Consider the following 18,346-nt stretch of genomic DNA (forward strand, 5'->3'; position numbering starts at 1 on the left):
CCCCCCCCCCCACACACACACGCACAAGAACGCGCGCGCACACACACACACACACACGGGCACACTGCACACAAACGGGCGCACACCTTCTTGGGCGCCATCTCCTTGCCGCGGCGCTTGAGGGAGATGTAGTTGTCGATGAGATCGGTGCAGGCCAGGCGCAGCTTCTCGTACTCCGCTACCAGAGGGTCCAGGGCCGAGGTGTTGTGCACCATGTGCACCTGCGGGCAGGTGGGCAGGTGGGCCAGGGGGCCAGGGGGGGCAGGCAGGGAGGCAGTGGGGTCAGGGGCAAGGTGGGGAGGTGGGGTGGGGGATGTTCTGGGCGTGCCGAGTGCGCTGGCTGCACTTCTTTCTTCGCAGGGCGGTGGGTGGGGGCTAATGAGGCGGGGAGCCCCGGGGCTAGCATCGGCGGCGAGCCAGCTCTCGCTGCGCGGGCCGCGCTGGGCTGCCAGCTCGGCGCCAGCCCGCGCAAGAGAAGTGCCAGCTCGGCGCGCCAGCTCAGCGCCAGCTCATCACAGGCACAGGCTCACCGCCGCCAGGTCTTCGCCGTAGATCTTGCGGAACTCCTCCTCCACCATCGCTCCCACGCTGCCGTCGTGCGCCTTGATCTGCAGGAGATGCGGGGTGGGGAGCCAGGGGCGAGATGGGTTAAACCGGCAGGGCTCGCAACGGCGCCGCCGCGCGTCCGGCACCGCCGCGTGGCCGCCCGGCGACGGCACCGCCCCGCATCCGGCAGCAGTCGCGCGGCGCAGCAGCTCGTTTTTGTTGCTGTGCAAGTGCAAAAAATCGGAGCTGTTGCTCACCCCTGCCACCGCCTCGGCCCACGCGTCCCGCATCTCCCAGCGCCCGGTGGCGGCGTCCACCTGCAGCCCGCCGGAGCTCAGGGCCTGGGCGGCGGCCAGGTTGGACGACTCTGCAGGCGGACCGGCAGGGTGACGGGGTTGGCAGGGCTGGCAGGGCTGGCAGGGCTGGGTGGCAAGGCCCGGGCAACCGCCAGTAGCCACACTTCCCATGCGTGCCCAGCGCCGGGCAGCGCGGCCCGGGACCAGCCTGCCTCAGCGCCGCACACCCACCCCGGCAGCAGCCCAGCCACCCATGCAGGCAGGCAGCGCCGCTCTGCAGGCAGCACCCCGCAGCAGGCAGTACCCCGCAGCAGGCAGTACGCCACAGCAGGCAGTACACCCTCAGGCAGCATGCCACCCCTCCCGCCGCGGCCAGCCCACCCACCCAGGTCCTCGTTGCCGGCCAGCGCCTTGACAGCGCCGCTGCCCACGCCGCCCACCGCGCCGCCCACGCCGCCCACCGTCGACTTGCCCTTCTCAGCCAGCATGGCCGTCTGCTTGAAGGCCTGCTGCTTGACGCCTGCGGGCAGCGGGTGGCGGCACGGAGGCGGCGGTGGTGGTGATGGTGGCGGGAGGGAGCCGACAGAAGCAGGCAGCCATGGCAGGGTGCCCCTGCTCGAGCAGGAGCTCGCTCCCTCCAGCGTTCAGGACGCTTGCGCGCACACACACACCACGTCGAGCCTCCGTGGCATGCGTGCCTGCCCGCCGCCGCCTCCCTCTCCCCTCCCGGCCCGCACACAGTGCATGCATGCCGCCGCCCCGGCCCTACGGCCCCAGCCCACACCGCCGCATGCACACTCACTCTTGGGGATGATCTTGAGCAAGGTGCCGTCGGCGCGGTTGGGGATGGTGCCCCAGGCCACGCCGGGCACGTCCTGGCACAGGATGGTGTGCGACTCTGCTCCCGGGGGCTGGTTGAGCAGGTAAAAGATGCGCAGGCGCAGCGCCTCCTTGTTGTACCTGCGGAGGGCACGGCGGTACGGGCAGTACAGGCGGTACAGGGCTGAGCGGCCGGGAGGGGCGCGCGGTGGGGCGGCGCAGACGGCGTGGGCGCAAAGGGCAGCGGAGTTGGATGGAGGCAGGCCCACCACCAGCCCAGCTCAGGCCAGCCCAGCACCAGCACCAGCACCAGCACCAGCACCAGCACCAGCACCAGCACCGGCACCCGCTCCAAAAGCACGCTTCCACAGCCACCAGCGGCACCCGCCACCCGCGCCACCCGCCACCCTCCACCCCTCCACCCCCGCCACCCCCGCCTCACTTCCACAGGCACATGTAGACGAAGAAGGAGACAACCCAGGTGATGACGGCGTGGGCCCACAGGCGCGGCGAGCGGGGCGGGATGTTGGAAATGGTGGTCTTGTCCAGGGAGGTGAACTTGTAGTCCACCTGCGGGGGGGCAGGTGGAAGGCAGACGGGGGCGAGTGGAAAGCAGGGGGAGGGGTGGGTGGAAAGCAGGGGGGGCGGGATGACGAGCATTTTAGGGAAACAGGGCGGGTGGGGAGCGGGGCGGGTGGGGGAGCACGGGTGGGCAGGTGCGGCAGGGAGGTGGACTAGGAGCCCACTAGGAGCCCACTAAGAGCCCACTAGGAGCCCACCTGCTGGTAGGCCTGATCCCACCTCCAGCCGTACCTGCGGACAGCGGTGGCGGCGGGGCACACAAGTCAGGCGGTGGGCGGGCGGCGCGCAGCGGGCCCTGCCGGCCCACCGCCTCGCCTCCCCTCCCCAGCCCCGTCGCCCACGAGTTGCGCTGCGACTGGAGCGCCAGCAGCTGTGCGCTGGGCCTATTGGGGAGGGAATCCTCTCGCGCACGCGCTGCTGCGCTGCAGCTCATGCAGCGGCAGCTGTGCGCTTGGCCTGGGGCCAGCATTGGGGCCAGGGCTGGGGCCAGCAGCTCCTCACGTCGAGTAGTTGGGCCCCAGCACTTGCTCCGGCTGCTGGTAGGCGCGCGGGTCGATGTCGTCGTTGTAGCGCCACCAGATCATGCCGGGGGGCGGGTCGCCCTCGGTGCTGTTGTACACATCTGCGGTACGGTACGGTACGGTGCGGGCAGCGCGCACGATGCGGCGGGGCGGTGTGGGGGCGTGGAAAGGGCACATGACTGTGAAGTGCAGGCGTGGCAGAGGTGCAGGCGGGCGTGGCCAGGCGTCCAGCCCTCCCTCCTCACCGGGCAGCGTGGTGATGGCCTCCCCAGTGGCTGCATTGCTGCTGTTGGTGGCGGTACCGTTGGGTACGAGGTACTGGTAGAGGGGGTTGGACTCCAGGCCAGCCCCGTTCTGCATGGAAAGGGCGGGGCGGGCCGGGTTGGGAGCTGCCGCCAGCTGGGCTGTGACTTGGCTTCTGGCGCGGCTTCTCGGCTGGCTGGCTCCCGGGCTGGCTTCAGCTGGCTGCACCATCGCCGTTGACCTGCCGCCGAACAATCACCACCAGCTGCCTGGCTGCCTGGATATTATGTCATATTAGTTTGCTGATGCAATAAAGTTTCTTGTTGCTTTGTTCCTCACCGGGTCCGACATCAGGTTGTCCACCTCGCTGCCGGTGCAGTTGATGGGCAGGATGATGACCAGCACGAAGAAAGACACGATGAGGAAGATCTCCACGCCTGCGGGGGGCGGCAGGCGCGCAGAGGGCGGGAGCGAGCAGGGACTCGGGCCACGCCCGGCAGCACCCGGCAGCACCCGGCGAGCCGCAGCGGGGAGCAGGGTGGAGGGGCACGGCGCGGCCGTGCTGCTGCTGCTGCATGGGAGGGGGGGCGCAGGCGGCGGCGCCGCCGCGCTCACCCATGCGTAGAATTTTGATGTACATGGCGGCATCCACGCCGCCGCACCGGATCACCTCAGCCTCGCTCATGTACAGCACCTGTACCGCAGGGGAGTGGGGCAGGTGAGGGGAGAGGGTTGAGGGAGGGTGACGGGGAGGTGGAGGGAAGGCGTGCAGGGAAGGAGGGGCGGGGCACTCACGCCCGCCAGCTCCCCCGCGCTGCCAACGAGAGGCAAGCCGGCGCACCTTGGGGACCCACGCCCCAAACCGTGCCGATATGGGCGGCGGGCGGTGCTCCCCCGGCGTGTACAGCTTGGGGCTGAAGAACTTGCGGGTGAGCTTGGTGGTGCGCCACCTGCGGCGCGGCAAAGGCCACAACCCAAGGGCGCATGGGGCGAATGTTGGGACCCTGGAGGGCAAAGCCGCTGGCGCGTCCGGATGGCCCAAGGAGCGCGCCCGGCATGCACGCACGGCAGCGCCAGCAGCGGGATGGGGTTCAGGCCCTGGCCCCGCCGCCGATCGGCAGCGGCGCGGGGCTCCCGGGCGGCGGGGCGAGGCGCCACGGCGGCAGCGCGCTGCGGCTGCCCACCATGAGAAGAAGATGAAGACGAGGAGGGCGATGATGGCATAGATGCCGGCTGTGATGGCCAGAGACTTGCCGCTCGTGGCCATGGCGCCTCCTCACTCCCTCTCACTCCTGCCGCCGGCTCGTGTGCTGCCAGGCAGCGGGGCTGCCCTGCTGGCTGGGAAGGCCGGACCTGCCCGGGAGGGGGCGCAGCGTGCAGGCCACGCGGTCCCGGAGAAGAAGGGGCGTAGCGGCGGCTATGCGGGTGCGGCCGGCAAGGGCCACCTGCAAGCAGGGCGGCGGCAGGCTGAGGCAGCACTCGTCAGCCTGGGCGCAGTGGGCTGGCGGGCTGGGTGCTATGCCGGCAGCGAGTCCCCAGGGGGGCGGTGAAGCGAGGCAAGGGGCATATGCGCCACGCGGGAGGCACCGACTGGTCACTTTGCCCCAAAGCGCAGGGTGGCGCGGCTACGGCTGCGGGGCACAGAGCTGATCGAAGAGCACAGCACAGGCAGAACGGCGGGTGGCAGAGGGACGGGCTGGCTGCGTTTGCGCGCAGCCAGCGGCGTGCAGCGGCGGCGGGCGGCAGTGGCGGCATTATAGACAGATTGCTGCTCCTGCAGCTGGTAGCCTGTTGTACGCTGCCAGAGGTCGAGGACAAGCTGCTGGCGCCAGCAGCAGCCTTGTAGCGCCGATTTTTCTGGCGAGCGCACATCACTGACATGGCGCCGTCATGCCCCCCGGCTTGCAGCCCAGCAGCTGCTCAGTATTGCATACATGCGCACCTTGCACAATTTGTCACAGGGTGCGCTGTTCAGGCGGCCTCTCGAGCAAGCGCAGGCGACTCTCGGGGGTGACGGACTGCTCTCCAGTCCCGGCGGCGCGCACCACTACGGCCGACACAGGCTCCGACGTTGCTAAGGAACGACCCGGGTGCCGTTCTGATCGGACGCCTCGAACCCGCCACGGTGGCCTCTGGCTGCAGTACATTGCAAGGATCAGAACTAAGGGCAAACGACGGCTGCATCGCTCGTCGATCCGACAGGACTGTTTGGGTCACGCCGCCAGGCAGCCAAAGAGGCCGTCTAGCAATTTGGTGCCCCAGCGCTGGGCCTGACGCCTCGGGACCCCTGTCCCAGCCCAATTGAGCCCCCCACACGCCGATCAAGCAATCCACAAGCTTTAGGGGAGGGCAGGTGTCTGCGCCCTGACCTGCGACATGGCTGGCGAGGAAACTGAGGCCGCAGCTGCAGGCAAGACAGCAGGTGAGCTTGAGGTGCTGCATCGCAACTGGGCTTGCCGGGTGCAGCGCCATAAGGCGGCCAGTAGGGCTCGCGGGGTGCCGATGGCGGCACCTGCTGCCCCCGCCACTGCCACCTGTGCCTCGCGATGAGCAAGCGAGGGCCTGGTTCTCCAGCAGCGCTTGGCTGCCTGCCTGACTGGCTGCTGTGTGCTCCTGCATGATGCGGCTGCAGATGCGGGCGCCACTGCAGCCGGCCAGGCCGGGGAGGGCGGCGCTGGTGCGCCGCCGCTACGCCCCCTTGCCGCCAGTGTGCCTGCTGGCAGCGGGGTGCTTGTCCATCGCCCCGCGGCCAGCCGCAGCCCGCCACGCTGCGCAGCCGCGTCATGACACCCCTGCCACGCGCGCCTGGCCCCAGCCAAGCACGCCTGCCGCGCCCTAGCACACGCCAAACCGGCCGCCAAACCACGCCGCTCGCCCCGCCGCTGCCCCGCGCTGCCCGCCCTGCCCCGCTCTGCTGCAGAGCTCGCCTCGGAGCTGAGCAGGCGCATGTCCACAGCCAGGGTTAGGCTGGATCTCGAGGAGGAGGCGGCGCGCAAGGCGGCCAAGAGCATCCAGCTGTCGACCATTGCCAAGGCGGCCGTCGCGTGCGTGCCTGCGGGCCTGTGGGCTGCCCGCGCACACTGACCGGCTCCTGCCCACACAGCTGGTGGCCACACCCCTCCTGGCTGCACCCCGCCGTCTCCCGCCTCGCACGCCTCCCTCTCCTCCTCCCTCTCCCACTCCCTGTCCCATTCCTCCCCTTCCTCCTCCTCCTCCGGACCAACTGCAGTGGCTGGGTGGGCATGATGGCTGTGGGCATCAAGTGGCTCAACCTGGTCAGCGCCGAGCTGTTCCTGGGGTCGGCCCTGGGCGTGGTGTGGGGCATCGGCCTGGCCGTCATGTACCAGCTCACCAAGAAGCGCAAGGCGGAGCGCGGGCAGCTGGTGCGCGCAGGGAGGGGCACGGGGCCGAGGGCACGGGCACGCCAGCGGGAGCAGGCTGGGGTCTTCTGGTCGCCGTCTTCGCCACTCTATGCACGCCGCTCGGCTGCACCTTTCCATACACCTCCCGCTTGCGCCATTGCCGCGCTTGCCCGCACACGCACGTGCTCACGCGCCAGCGCCTGCCCCACCCCCCTGCCTGCCCGCCTTCCCGCCCCGCAGCTCGCTGTGATCCCGGGGGCCAAGGGCATGCAGGAGCTGCTGCACAACATCCCCACCTGGATATCCTTCCGCGACACAGAAAAGATGGAGGTGGGGCAGGGCGTTGGGGTCGCATGCTGCCATGGCGGCGGCGGCGGCATGCGAAGGGCCACGGTGCTGCGTACCTGCATGCGTGCCCGCCGGCGGCAGGCGCCTGCCGCCTGCCCCGCCACCCAAATACCATGCAGCACAGCTGAGCACGGCATGCCACGCGCCGCCGCTACCTGCAGTGGCTCAACCGCATCCTTGAGAAGACGTGGCCTTACTACGATGAGGCTATCTGCAAGACAATCAAGGTGGGGGGCAATGCTTCTGGGTGTGTGCATCTGTGCACAGTGTGCTCTCACTCTGTGCGTCCACACTCTGTGTGTGTTCGCTCGGGGAGGCACCTGCCCCGGCCTGCTGCCCCTCCCCTTACGGCGGTGGCGGCCCCTCGCCGTGGCGCCCCCCGCAGGAGCAAGTGGAGCCTCTGATGATGAAGTTCAAGCCGCCGGGCCTCATCAAGAAGATCTACTTCCAGAAGCTGACCTTTGGGGATGACCCCTTCAGGTAGGGAGCGGGCTGGGCTGGGGTGGGGCTGGGGTCTGGGTCTGGGGCTGGGGAAGCGCATCGACATGTGCACGCCCCGTGGCAGGGGATGCTGATGGGCAGCGGCAGCCGCGGGTCGCGTCTAGGGCTGTGAGGCGGGGCCTCCCCGGCTCCCCGCGTCGGCCTGCACTGCCCGCCTGCTCACTGTGCTGTGCATCCTCAGCAATGTGCGTTGCGGTGCGGCGCAGGGTGGAGGGCATCCGAGTGGACAAGGAGAACAAGGAGGAGGTCTGCATCGAGGTGAGGGCGCCTGGCTGCCTGCGGATGTAGCGGGCGCCCCGGTTTGGCACCGCCTGCTGCCCTCCCAGCTCCCCCCCAGCTGTCGCTTTTCCTTCGGAAAATCGCATTCACAGAGACGCAGCAGCAGCCAGCCCAGCCGCACCTCCCTGCTGCCCGCCCGCCCTCCCCACCACCACAGGTGGACTACCGTTGGGCGGGCGATGCCAACATCTTTCTTGCCATCGAGCTGCCGGCGGGCGGACAGGCCACCCGCTTGGTGCCCAAGGTCTCAAACCTGGCGGTCAGGTGCGGGACGGGGCGGCAGCAGGCAAGGGCAGTGCTGGGGCTGGGCGGGCGGTTGGCATGGGCCGTTGCGCGCCTGCAACACGCAGGGCGGCAAGTGGGCGGGTGTTGTGCCATCTGAGCCTCCCCGGGCTGGTCGCACACGTGCCTGCCTCGTTTCAAATTGGGTGACAACGTGTCAAAATGGGAGAGCCGAGATGGCCGGCGCCCCGCCCCCCGCCCTGCAGCGGCACGCTGCGCGTCATCCTCAAGCCGCTGGTGCCCGAGATCCCCGGCTTTGGCGCGGCGGTGGTGTCGCTGCGCAAGCCGCCCATCGTGCGCTTCAGCCTGGACTTTGGAAAGTCGATGGGCGGCGGCTACACGGCGGGGGCCATTAAGGTGTGTTGTGTTGGTGGTGTGGTGTGGTGTGTGGATGTGTGTGTGGGTGGGTGCCGGTCGCAGGGGTGCCCCAGGGCTGGTGTGCAGGGTGGCGTAGAAAGCTTAGGCGTCCTCCCTTGCACCTGGCCCACTCCTGCTCCTCCGGCAGCGGCGCCGCCACCTCTCCCATGCCCCACCACCTCCCATGCCCGCGCAACCGCCTCATCCGCCAACACCCACCGCCGCCTCCCTCCCACGTGCGCCGCCCCCTCGTGCGCAGGCCTGGCTGGACCCGTTCCTACGTGAGACGGTGTCTGGCATGATGCTGTGGCCGCGCCGCATGGTGATCCCCATCCTGCCAGAGGCGGTGACGGGGCCGCTGGACGACCTGTACCTGCGGTGGGTGGTGCTGTGGTACAGCAGGCTGTACCGTCATGCTGTACCGTAGCTGAGGGAGGCTGCCCCCGCGAGGAGCTGTGCTGTACCTACGGGGCGGTGGCCCCCGCTTGAGACGGGCCGGTCATGCCTGCCGGCCTGCCTGCCGCTTTGTGCCATCACCGAGCAATCCCGCCACCCGCCCCCTGCCCGCAGGCACAAGGGCGCTTTGCAGATTGACGTCGTTGATGCACGCAACCTGCCCCGCATGGACACAATGGGCACAAGTGAGCCGCGGCAGGGGAGAGCATGGCACCGCGCCTGCCTTTAACCCACACGCTCACAGCCCAACGTCAACCCCCGAATTTGTCTTGCCTCCCCGCGCCTCTCTCTGCCTTTACTTTCGCCGCTCCACCGCTCCTTGCTGCCTGCGCCACGCCGCTTCCCACCCCCCGCCTGCCACCCCTTCCCTGCCCGCAGCCGATGCCTTCCTGGAGCTCTTCACTCTGGTGGACCCCAAGAAACCAGATTCGGTGGGTGGCAGGAGCTGGGTGCGGCCTTGCCCGGGCGGGGGTTGGGTGCGGGGTTGTCCGGGCGACTGCGTGGGCCGCATGCCGCCTCCCTGCCCAAACGGAGCACGGCTGCTCACGTCGAGGCGTGCCGTGTGTGCTGCCTTCATCTGAGTCAACGCCTGTACCGCCGCCGGTGCCACCCGTACCGCCTGTGCCGCAGGTTGAGAAGACCAAGGTCATTAAGAACACGCTCAACCCGGTGTGGAACGAGCGCCACTGGCTGCTGGTGCAGGTGCGCGGCGGGCGGCAGCAGGGGCGGGGCCACTCGGAGCCTTGCTGTATGGGCTGGGAGGACAGGGCAGTGTCCAAGTAGCCTGCTGCCCTGCTTTTGATCCCGTGCCGAGACCGCCTCGCGTACTGTGCGGCCCGCTCTCCCTGTCTTCCGCCTTCCCACCCCTCCCACACTGCCGCCGCCCTCCCTCTCCCCACCTCCCACACTGCCGCCGCCCTCCCTCTCCCCACCTCCCACACTGCCGCCGCCCTGCCGCTCCCCTCCCTGCCTGCCTCAACCCCCTGCAGGAGCCCACCACCCAGTCGCTGCACGTGGAATGCTTCGACCGAGACTACCTCAACGCTAAGGTGGGCAGCTGGTTGCGCTTTGTTTAGATTGGGTTTAGATTTGGAAGGATAGTTGTTGCGCTGGGCCGCACCTCGCTGCCTACCTTCCTTCCTCCCTGCCACCGGCTGGGGACCTCGCCACCAAGCCGTGCCCTCCTTTCCTCCACACCGTGTCCTCCCCACCGTAGGAGCTGGTGCGGCTGAATGTGTTCAAGGGCGCCACCAGCCTGATCAACGCCAAGGACTTCATCGGGCGCTGCCGCATCGACATCGACGAGCTGGCAGACGTGAGGCTGCCCCGCTGCGCTGTGCTGTGCTGCGCTGCGCTGCGCTGGGCTGCGCTGCGCTGGGCTGGGCTGGGCTGGGCTGGGCTGGGCTGGGCTGGGCTGGGGGGCCTGCGCGTACCTTCAGCCCGCTGCGCCGCTGTAACAAATGCGCTGCCATCCCCATCACCCAGCATCACACCCACCACCTCCACCGCCGCCACCGCCCTGCCCCCTGCAGCGCCCCTGCCAGACGGTGGACAAGCAGATGCCGCTGGGCAAGGGGGAGTTCTCAAACGAGGACGGATGCGTGAGTGCTGGCACCGCCGCCGCCTGGCACTCCATCTCGTTTGTGTCTGCGTGGTCACTTGAACCCTCTGCTGCCGTTGCTGCGCAACCACACCGGTGCCGCAGCCGTGGCCCTTCGCCAGCCCACCCCGCCTCGTCCGCCCCTCCCTTGCCCACCCCTGTGCTGTGCTGCGCTGCACTGTGGTGCAGGGCGGCGGCTTTGGCGAGCTGCACCTCAAGGTCACCTACTGGCCCTTTGAGCTGATCGACTTCCACAAGGGTGTGCTGTGCTGTGCTGTGCTGTGCTGTGCTGTGCGGCGGTCGTGGGCGCATGCGGCGTGTCTGCGCCACAAGAATGGGAACAGACATCATATCACTGTCTGTGTGTGTGTGTGTGTCGTGCCTGCTGCCATCATGTGTGCGTTGGCCTGCTGCCGTCACTGTGTGTGTTCGCCTGCTCCTGCTGCTGTAGAGGCCAGCACGGGCGCGGTCATCATCACGCTCATGAGCTGCGCCGACCTGCCCGCCGCCGACATCACTACCTCCGACCCTTACGTGGAGTTCAAGCTGAACAAGGTGAGCGGGCTTTGCCCCCCTTGTAGCGGGAGGGCGTACGTGCGGTACGGCTCCCTGGGTGGGTGGGAACGCAAGCGTTTTGGGAGCGGCACACGCCAGTCAGCGGAAAGAGGGTAGCCGGCGGGCTGTCCCTCGTCTCCATATGCCCTCGTCCCCGTATGCCACAGAAAACAACTCCCTCCTCCCATGTGATCTCGCCCTCGTGCTCCCTCAACCCCCAGCCACCGCGCTTGCCTCTCCCTCTGCCCCCTGCCCTGCAGGAGACGCTGAAGTCGTCGACGGTGATGAACTCGCTCAACCCCAAGTGGACCGGCACCAGCTTCGACTTCTTCAAGGTGCGGTGCCAGCTGTACTGCATGACTGTACGTACTGCCAGACCGTACCGCATGTCCCGCCTGCGATGGCCCTCTCACCATTCGCCCACCACCCGCTCGCCCTGAAATTCACAACTCACGTCGGCCCTTCTTGGCGCAGGTGCCGGCCGCGGAGACGCTGGCGGTCAAGGTTTGGGACTATGATGCCATGAGGTGGGCTGGGCGGCTGGGTGGTGGGTCGGTGGGTCCCCTGCTTGTTGGCTGGCATGATTTCGCGCTGCGGCAGCGAGGGGACAGCGAGCGTGGGCGCATCGCGCGCCTGTCCCGGATCCTTGCTTGGCTGTGGGGCTGTCGGGCGGGACCGGGGCCTGCGCTGCCTGCCCGCCGTCGCAGCTGGGGACGGCGAGCCGCCCGTCCACCGCGCCTGCTCTGCCCCGCGCCCTCGCTGCCCGCAGTAGCGACGAGCTGCTGGGGTCGGTTGATATCGACCTGCGGGAGGCACAGCAGGTGAGAGTGTGTGTGTGTGTTGTGGTGGTTGGTGGTGTGTGTGTGTGTGTGTGTGTGCGCGCGCGCGCGTGCGTGTGTGCTGTGGCCGACGAAGTGCTGTGGGTCTGGTTGCCTGCCTGCCTGCCCGCCTGCAATAGCGCACTCGCTGTCTTTGCTGACCTGTTGCTGGCTGGCTTGTTGCCCTCCTGCGCGGCGCAGGCGCCCCACGGCGACATCACCAAAACCTGGCGCCTCGAGGCGGTGACCACCGGCTGGTTTGGCGGCAGCACGGGTTCGCCGCAGCCTTGTTGCCCGGGCTGACGAGGCCCACGTTTGCAGCGCCGTGCCTCTCTTGCCGCCGCTGCCCCGGTGGCCCTAGGCGGATGCCGTGGTTGCTGCTGGCAAGCTGGTGACGAACTTTGCGCCACGCACTCGCTACTTTTCCCTTCACTGAACCCGGGTGCTCCACACTGCCCTGCCCACTGCAGCCGTGGACCCCAAGAGCTCCTCCACCTCCTCCATCACCATGCGCATCCAGTGGGTGCCTTTCAAGTACACGTGAAACCGGCCGTGTGTGTACTGCCCGAGGGGCAGCGCTGTCGCACGGCTGTGGCGCCGACGAGGGCTGGAGTGGCAGCTCTGACGGCAGCCGCCGCCGATGCAGTGCTCCCTTAACTTATCGCAGTGTGGTGTTTTCATACAACTCCGCCTGTCGCCTGCCTAGGCAGGCGAACAAGACGCATGCCTCTTGTTGGCTTCCATCTCAAGAACTTGGTTGAACCGACGGTATGAGCACCCCCATCTTGTGGCAGCCATGGCACTCGACTCCCTGTAGTTTCGCACTGCGGTGTGCATGGCTGCACAACTTCCAAGGCGGCCCAGCGTGGCGGTGCAGCGCTGAGTTGGCGGATGTGGTTTGCGGAACTTCCAGATCGCTTGCATTCGGTGGATTTACATCCTGCGGAGTGCAGTAATCGCCCTGCAGCGGCCAAACGACCCGGGCGGGCTCTCACCGGGCGATCGAAGCCGAAGGTCCAGCCCCGCTCTGGAGCAGCCCCGCTCGATTCTAGGGTCTCTGCGCAATACCGTGCTTCCGAGCAAAGGCGCCGCACAGCACGCAGGCCGACCTGACCGTGGTAGCAGCGGCCGCCGCCGCCGCCGCCGCCGGCTGCGGGCCGCCACAGCACCGCAGCCTCAACTCGCGTGTGCGTGCCGACGTGCGGTTCGCCATCGAGACACAGCGCAGCGTGGAGGTGCTGTGGCTGGACTTTGCCGGCGCCCCGCAGTGCTACTATGTGCTGCCGCCGGGCGCGCCAAGCGGGTCGTCTACACGTTCACCACGCATCCTTGGATCTTCCGGGATGCAGCCGACCCTGAGGCGCCGCTGGTGGCGGGCCCCACCGCTGCTCCCGTCTTCTACGCGCCGCAGCCCCAGCAGCCCTTGCCCGGCCCTCCGCTCTACCACTGGCAGCTGGCGCAGCGGCCGCCGCCGCTGCAGGTCGCCATCCGCGATGCGCAGCGCGCGCCCTGGTCCCCCGCCGTGCACGCCCACGCCCCGCCCGCCTTCCGCCAGGCCGCCTCCGCGCTGCTGCTGTGCGCGCACCGCCTGCGGCGGCAGCCGGGGCAGCAGCCAAGGCAGCGGCGCGGGCCGCTGACACGCAGCCGCAGAGCGGCGCAGGCGGCAGCCCAGGCGGAGAGCGGCTGCGGCCTTACTGACCTGCCCCAGGCGAGAACCGCGGCTCATCCAGTGCCTGCACTGGCCGGTCAAGGCACCTGCACCCACACCTGTGCAGCACCCGCCATGGCAATGCTGCGGCACTGGCAGCTCTCGGCTCACTGCGGCCTCCCTGCGGCTCTGTGTACCAAGCCAGGGCTATTGCACCCTCCCAGCAGCGGGATTCCCTGGCAGTACGAAAGTTGTGCACCCGCCAGCCCACCCTGCCATGCCCTTACCGGTGCTGCCACGCCCCTGCCCCCTCCACCACCGCCGCAGGATGTTCTGGTGCTGGTGCTGGCATTCGCGGCGCCCAGCATTGTGCTGCTGAAGAAGCCGCCTGTGCCGCACGGCGTGGTGCCGGGGCTGCTGCCGGCGGGCGCCAGGGAGCACCTGTTTGAGGCGGAGGGCGGCGGTACTGGAGGAGGCGGCGGCGACGGCGACGGCGGCGGAGGAGCCGCGGATCCATGATGCTACACGGATCAAGGCGCAAGTGCAGGCTGGCCGCTGGGACAGCGGGGGCAGAGCACGGTGCAGCGGGGTGGCATTTGGGGAGAGGGAGCACAGCTGGCGTCATGCTGAAGAGACGGGAGCACTATGCTTTTCGGGTGATGTGCATGTTCTTGTGTACGGTTTATATGGTGCTGGGTTTCCTGCTGCCACAATGTGTATTTGCAACTAGATTGCTTTCTTATTAGGAGTTTGTTAGGCACCTTGCCACTTGTAAACACCGGGGCAGGAGGGCCCTCCTCATGTTGGGTGCTGGGTCCACCACCGATCACGGCAGAACATGCAGGGAGCGGAGGCAGCCTGGTTGAGCAGGCCAGGCTGTCCCTCCAGATCACTCATACGGCGGTCTTGTTTGTGTGCAGTTGCAAGCATCCGGGGCAAGCTTTTCGCAGCATTCTCTCACAGACCATGTCGCCGCCCGCGCCAGCGTGCGAAGCGCAGGCGGCAACACCTGGGCCTGGCCCTGCGGTGCACCCTTTTAGCCCCACTAGTCTTCCCCGCGTTCACAGTGCTGTTCGTTCAACTTGTGCTGTTGCCCGCGATCCACTTCCGCCGCTACACCAACTTGACGGGTCTGCACGCCCCTTGGAGAGTCAAGCAGAGGCATCAGGTGCGACAGTAAGGGTACAGGACCCTTCTGAGTGTGTCAATGCTTTGCATGCCTGCTTGCCTGCCTGCCTACACCTGCCTGCCCACTGGGCACAGCCAGGCGACCACAGCGCAAGAACGCCGCTCGCACAGCAGGCACAGCACATGTGGGCAGAATCCGCAAATGAATGGGCCTGAGGGTGGCGCCTATGTCTTCTTGACACGAGGGGCAACCGTAGTGCCGGAGCTGTGCAAGCAAGAAGCAGAGGCATGGGCGTGAAGGTGGGCGGGCACTGGCAGGCCCACCGCGGCGCTCAACGTAGGGGAATCGGCTGGCAAGCACTCACAGGCACTCAAAGGAACAGGCGAGGCGTGGAACAAGGGCAAGCAGGCATGGGGAAGGCAAGCAGATGGGTATACAACAGAGGCCCCGGAGGTGGTGGCAGCTGCACAGGAGGTGGCTACACAGGTTCAACTGCGGTGCTGGAGGCAGTACCAGGAAGCATGGCGGTACAGGGCGAGGCGCGCAGGGCGCCGCGGGCGGCGGCTGCAGCGCAAGGCGCTGTCAAGGCTGGGCGGTACGGGCCAGCCAGCTGTCCGATGTACCTACTGTTCTAATCTACTGATGTACTCAGGTGATCTGCTAATCTACTGATCGTATCTCGGGCACCTCGATCTCAACCTCCAGGCGGCCACCGTTGGCCGCCGCCACGCCCGCCGCCGCCGCCGGCAGCGGCGCCCCCGAGCTGGGGCTGAGCCCCGCTGGCGGCCGCCGCCGGGCGCGGGTCCCTGCCGCCGCTGCCGCGCGTGGGGCTGGCGCCCAGGGCGGCCGCCAGCTGGCGCAGCGCGCCGGCGTCCCGCAGCTCCTTGGCCAGAGCCTGCATCGCTTCTGTGGTGGCCACCCCCCGCAGCTGGCTCATGAGGCCAGGCTGCGCCTGGTACCTGCGCTTCCGTGGCAGGCGAGCGGGCCAGGGGGGCAGGGGGGCCAGGAGGGCAGGTTGGCAGGCAGGCAGGGCGGCACACCGGGTCGAGGCCGGCGTGGGGGGTGCATGGCGCCACCCCTCGCCCCCGCTGCCGCGCCTCCCTCGCTCGTCGACACCGCCTGGCCTGGCCGGCGGAGGTTCCGCCGCACCAGGCAGGCAGGCAGGCAGGCAGGCAGGCAGGCAGGCGCCCGCGATCCCCATCTTTGGCGACTGCGCCGCCGCCAGGGCCCGGCACTGCCCCGACCCCGCCGCCCCCGCACATCCCCGCGCCCCCACCTGGCCAGCGAGAAGTTGAGTCGCTGCTGCCCGCCGTGCTCCTGCCCGCCCAGCTGCTCCCAATTCCACACGGTGGCGAGGTCCCGAGCCACCGCCGCCTCCTCCGCGCTGCAGGCAGGGTGCAGGGGCAGGCGGGGTGGTGAGGCGGGGTGGGGAGGCGGGATGGCGCGGTTCGGGCACAGCACCGGGCACGGCGGGCAGAGGGGGCAGGCAGGGGCAGGCGGAGGGCAGGCGAGGCAGGGGGCAGGCCTCGGCTGCGGGCAGCGGCGCGCCGAGGCAGCGCCAGCGCAGGGGCGAGGGCGTGGCGTGGGCAGGGGCTGCCTGCAGCCCGCAAGGCCGGCGCGCGGCACCAAGATGCTGCAAGCAAGATCGCTTATAGCCCGCTGCGGCGCTCACGTGTCGCAGTAGCAAAGCGTCAGCTGCTTGGAGGAGGAGCGCCTGCCGTCCAGGACGCGTACTGCAGGGGGCGATACGGCGGTACGGAGGGCCGCGGGGTGGCGGCAGGATGAGAGCCGCCGGGCGGCGGGCGGGGAGCCGGGCCCCTGCCGCTGCTCAAACAGGAGGCGCGGGGGCCGCTCCCCGGGCTGCTGCGTGCGCCGGCCAGGCGGGCGTGCGGCGCAGGCTACACTGCGGCTGCTAGGCAGGCAGGCGGGCAGGCATGCGGCAGGCGGGCAGGCAGGCAGCCAGGGCAAGTCTGCTCTCACCCGTGGGGCGCGGGATCCACGCCTTGCTGGCGTTCTTGCTAGAGGCGATGCGCTGCACGCCCACAAAGCGGCTGGCCAGGCTGCCGCCGCTGCTGCCGGGCGTGACCATCTCCTCCGCCTCGGCAGTGCCGCCCCGCACGGGCGTGGAGGCAGGGCCGGCCAGGGACACGCCCGACGGACGGCGCCGCAGGCCCTGCCCCGCTGGCGACGGCCCCCGAGGGCTCGGGCTTGGCGCCGCCGCCGCCGCCGCCGCGGCCGGCGGCCAGCCGGGCGCCGCGCCGTCGCCGCCGGACAGCAGCAGGCGCATGGTGGCGCTCTGCTGGTAGGCGGGCACGGCGGCCGGCTGCGCCTGCTGCGCCTGCGCCAATTGCGCCCCCAGCGTCCCCGTCGCCGCCGCCGCCGCGGGCCCGCCGTTCTCGACCACCCAGCCGCCGACGCCGCGCGCGGTGGCGGCGGGCGGCGCGGGCGGCGGCGGTGGCGGCGTGACGTGCGCGCGCTTGCGCGGGTGGCGCCTCCGCTTGCGCCCCGCCCTCCACTCATCATCCCCAGAGTCCTCTATAGCGCCTGGAGGCCGGCGGGGAGGCCGGGGTGGGGAACAGAGGGGCAAGGGGTCGGGGTCAGGGAGGGGAAGGTTGGTGGCGCGAGGGCCCCAATGGGTGGAGCGAGCAGGCAGCCCGGCGGCGGGATTGCCGGCGGCAGCGCAGGACTGAGCAGCCCGCGCGCCGGCCGCACCTGCATCCTCCCCGCTGTCCTCCTCGGGGCTGCTGTAGCTAGGGCTGCGGCTGCCGCCGCCGCTGCCGCCCTCCCCCTCCTCCTCCTCCTCCCCCTCGCCTGCCGAGCGCGCCCGCTTTGGCGGCGCCGGCCTGCGCTGCTGCTGGTGCTGCTGCCGTTGCGGCCCGCCGACCCCTCCCCCTCCTCCTTTGCTGCCGCCGCCTAGCAGATGCAGCATCTCCTCAGCAGCCAGCTCCACCTCAGCATCCTCCTCCTCCTCCACCACCACCCCGCCGCCGCCGCCGCCACTTGCTGCCGCAGCCGCAGCGACCACCGGCGCGCCGGGGGCGCAGCTGCTGCTGCGCGGCGCGGGACGCGCGCGCAGGCCGTCGCCGGCCGGCACGCCCAGCGTGCGCTCCAGGGTGGTTGCCAGGTGCAGCAGCTTGCCCCTGCAACCAGCACAGCCAGCCAGCACAGCATGCACAGCGCGCACGCCTCGTCAGCGCCGCGCCAGGCGCCGCGCAGGCTGCCGCCGGGCCGGTTTGGCTTGCAGCAGCTGCACACCACCAGCTGCCCGCGGGCCCACTGCCCCCCCCCACACACCACACTCACACACACTGCTGGCTGCCTGCGGCTGGCCACCGCCCCACCCCACCCCCAACACCCCTGCGGGCGCAGGCAGTGGCCGGCAGGCGCTCGGGCAGGGGCCTGCAGGCCACTGCAGCTGAGTTTAACAAAAAGAGAAAGAAAGCGGCGGGCTCACGTGTCCCTCATGTGTCGCAGGAAGGCGCGCAGCTCCTCCAGGCTCCCCTGCCTGGCGACGTCGTCCAGCAGGCCGCCGCCGTGGTCGGTGTAGCTGCGAGGCGGGGCAGGTGAGGGGGCAGGGCAGGGGTGGCGTGGTGTGTGTGTGTGCGTGTATGTGTGTGTGTGTGTGTGTGTGTGTGCGCGTGCATGTGTGTGTGCCATTTTGGGGGTGAGAGAAGAGGCGCAGCAGGGCATAGCGAGGCGGATGGGCTGCCTGGCGGCGACCTGGCAGGCCGGCGTCCGGCGGCGTTGAGAGCAGCAAAGCACGGCGCCCACCCCGCCCCCCTGCGTGCGTGCGCCCCGGGTCCGCCCTCCCACCACTGCATCCGCCCAGCTCCCAGGCAGCCCTGCCGCGGAGGAGCACCTGCCGTTCCGGTTTTGTTTTTACTTTTGCTTCACTTACCCCCCCCCCCCGGCCCACCTCTGCAGGGAGAAGTTGAGTGACGCGTGCTGGCGCAGCGACAGGTTGCGCCTCCACAGCCAGATCCAGCCCAGGTCCCGGCCAATCG

General features: G+C 69.5%; 2 protein-coding genes across 2 annotated transcripts in view; one reads left to right on the forward strand and one right to left on the reverse strand.

The window, feature by feature from the left end:
* CHLNCDRAFT_58512 (hypothetical protein) overlaps positions 1-4,274 on the reverse strand; it is a gene marked incomplete at both ends in the record, with an annotated part of 10,640 nt that extends 6,366 nt beyond the window's left edge. The window contains 13 exons of the mRNA XM_005845574.1: positions 87-221; positions 531-608; positions 804-913; positions 1,228-1,362; positions 1,645-1,802; positions 2,104-2,231; positions 2,441-2,474; positions 2,745-2,865; positions 3,010-3,118; positions 3,347-3,444; positions 3,623-3,701; positions 3,849-3,957; positions 4,192-4,274. Of these exons, the coding sequence (XP_005845636.1) occupies positions 87-221; positions 531-608; positions 804-913; positions 1,228-1,362; positions 1,645-1,802; positions 2,104-2,231; positions 2,441-2,474; positions 2,745-2,865; positions 3,010-3,118; positions 3,347-3,444; positions 3,623-3,701; positions 3,849-3,957; positions 4,192-4,274 (1,377 nt within the window). The remainder of the gene's footprint in view (positions 1-86; positions 222-530; positions 609-803; positions 914-1,227; positions 1,363-1,644; positions 1,803-2,103; positions 2,232-2,440; positions 2,475-2,744; positions 2,866-3,009; positions 3,119-3,346; positions 3,445-3,622; positions 3,702-3,848; positions 3,958-4,191) is intronic.
* Positions 4,275-5,209: 935 nt separating this feature from the next.
* CHLNCDRAFT_58513 (hypothetical protein) lies at positions 5,210-13,732 on the forward strand (the record flags this gene model as incomplete). The annotated part of the gene is made up of 27 exons (XM_005845466.1): positions 5,210-5,429; positions 5,640-5,684; positions 5,928-6,051; positions 6,237-6,390; positions 6,610-6,699; positions 6,879-6,944; positions 7,103-7,197; positions 7,425-7,476; positions 7,655-7,761; positions 7,986-8,136; positions 8,396-8,514; positions 8,707-8,777; positions 8,971-9,023; positions 9,223-9,294; positions 9,582-9,641; positions 9,809-9,907; positions 10,125-10,193; positions 10,382-10,451; positions 10,644-10,747; positions 11,008-11,082; positions 11,222-11,274; positions 11,517-11,568; positions 11,767-11,839; positions 12,036-12,105; positions 12,662-12,842; positions 12,977-13,294; positions 13,541-13,732. The coding sequence occupies exons 1-27, from the start codon at positions 5,384-5,386 to the stop codon at positions 13,730-13,732; spliced, it is 2,661 nt and encodes an 886-aa protein (XP_005845528.1). The 5' UTR covers positions 5,210-5,383.
* Between the last annotated feature and the right edge of the window lie 4,614 nt (positions 13,733-18,346).

The sequence above is a fragment of the Chlorella variabilis genome (genome assembly GCF_000147415.1).
Source record: "Chlorella variabilis unplaced genomic scaffold CHLNCscaffold_17, whole genome shotgun sequence".
Taxonomy (NCBI): domain Eukaryota; kingdom Viridiplantae; phylum Chlorophyta; class Trebouxiophyceae; order Chlorellales; family Chlorellaceae; genus Chlorella; species Chlorella variabilis.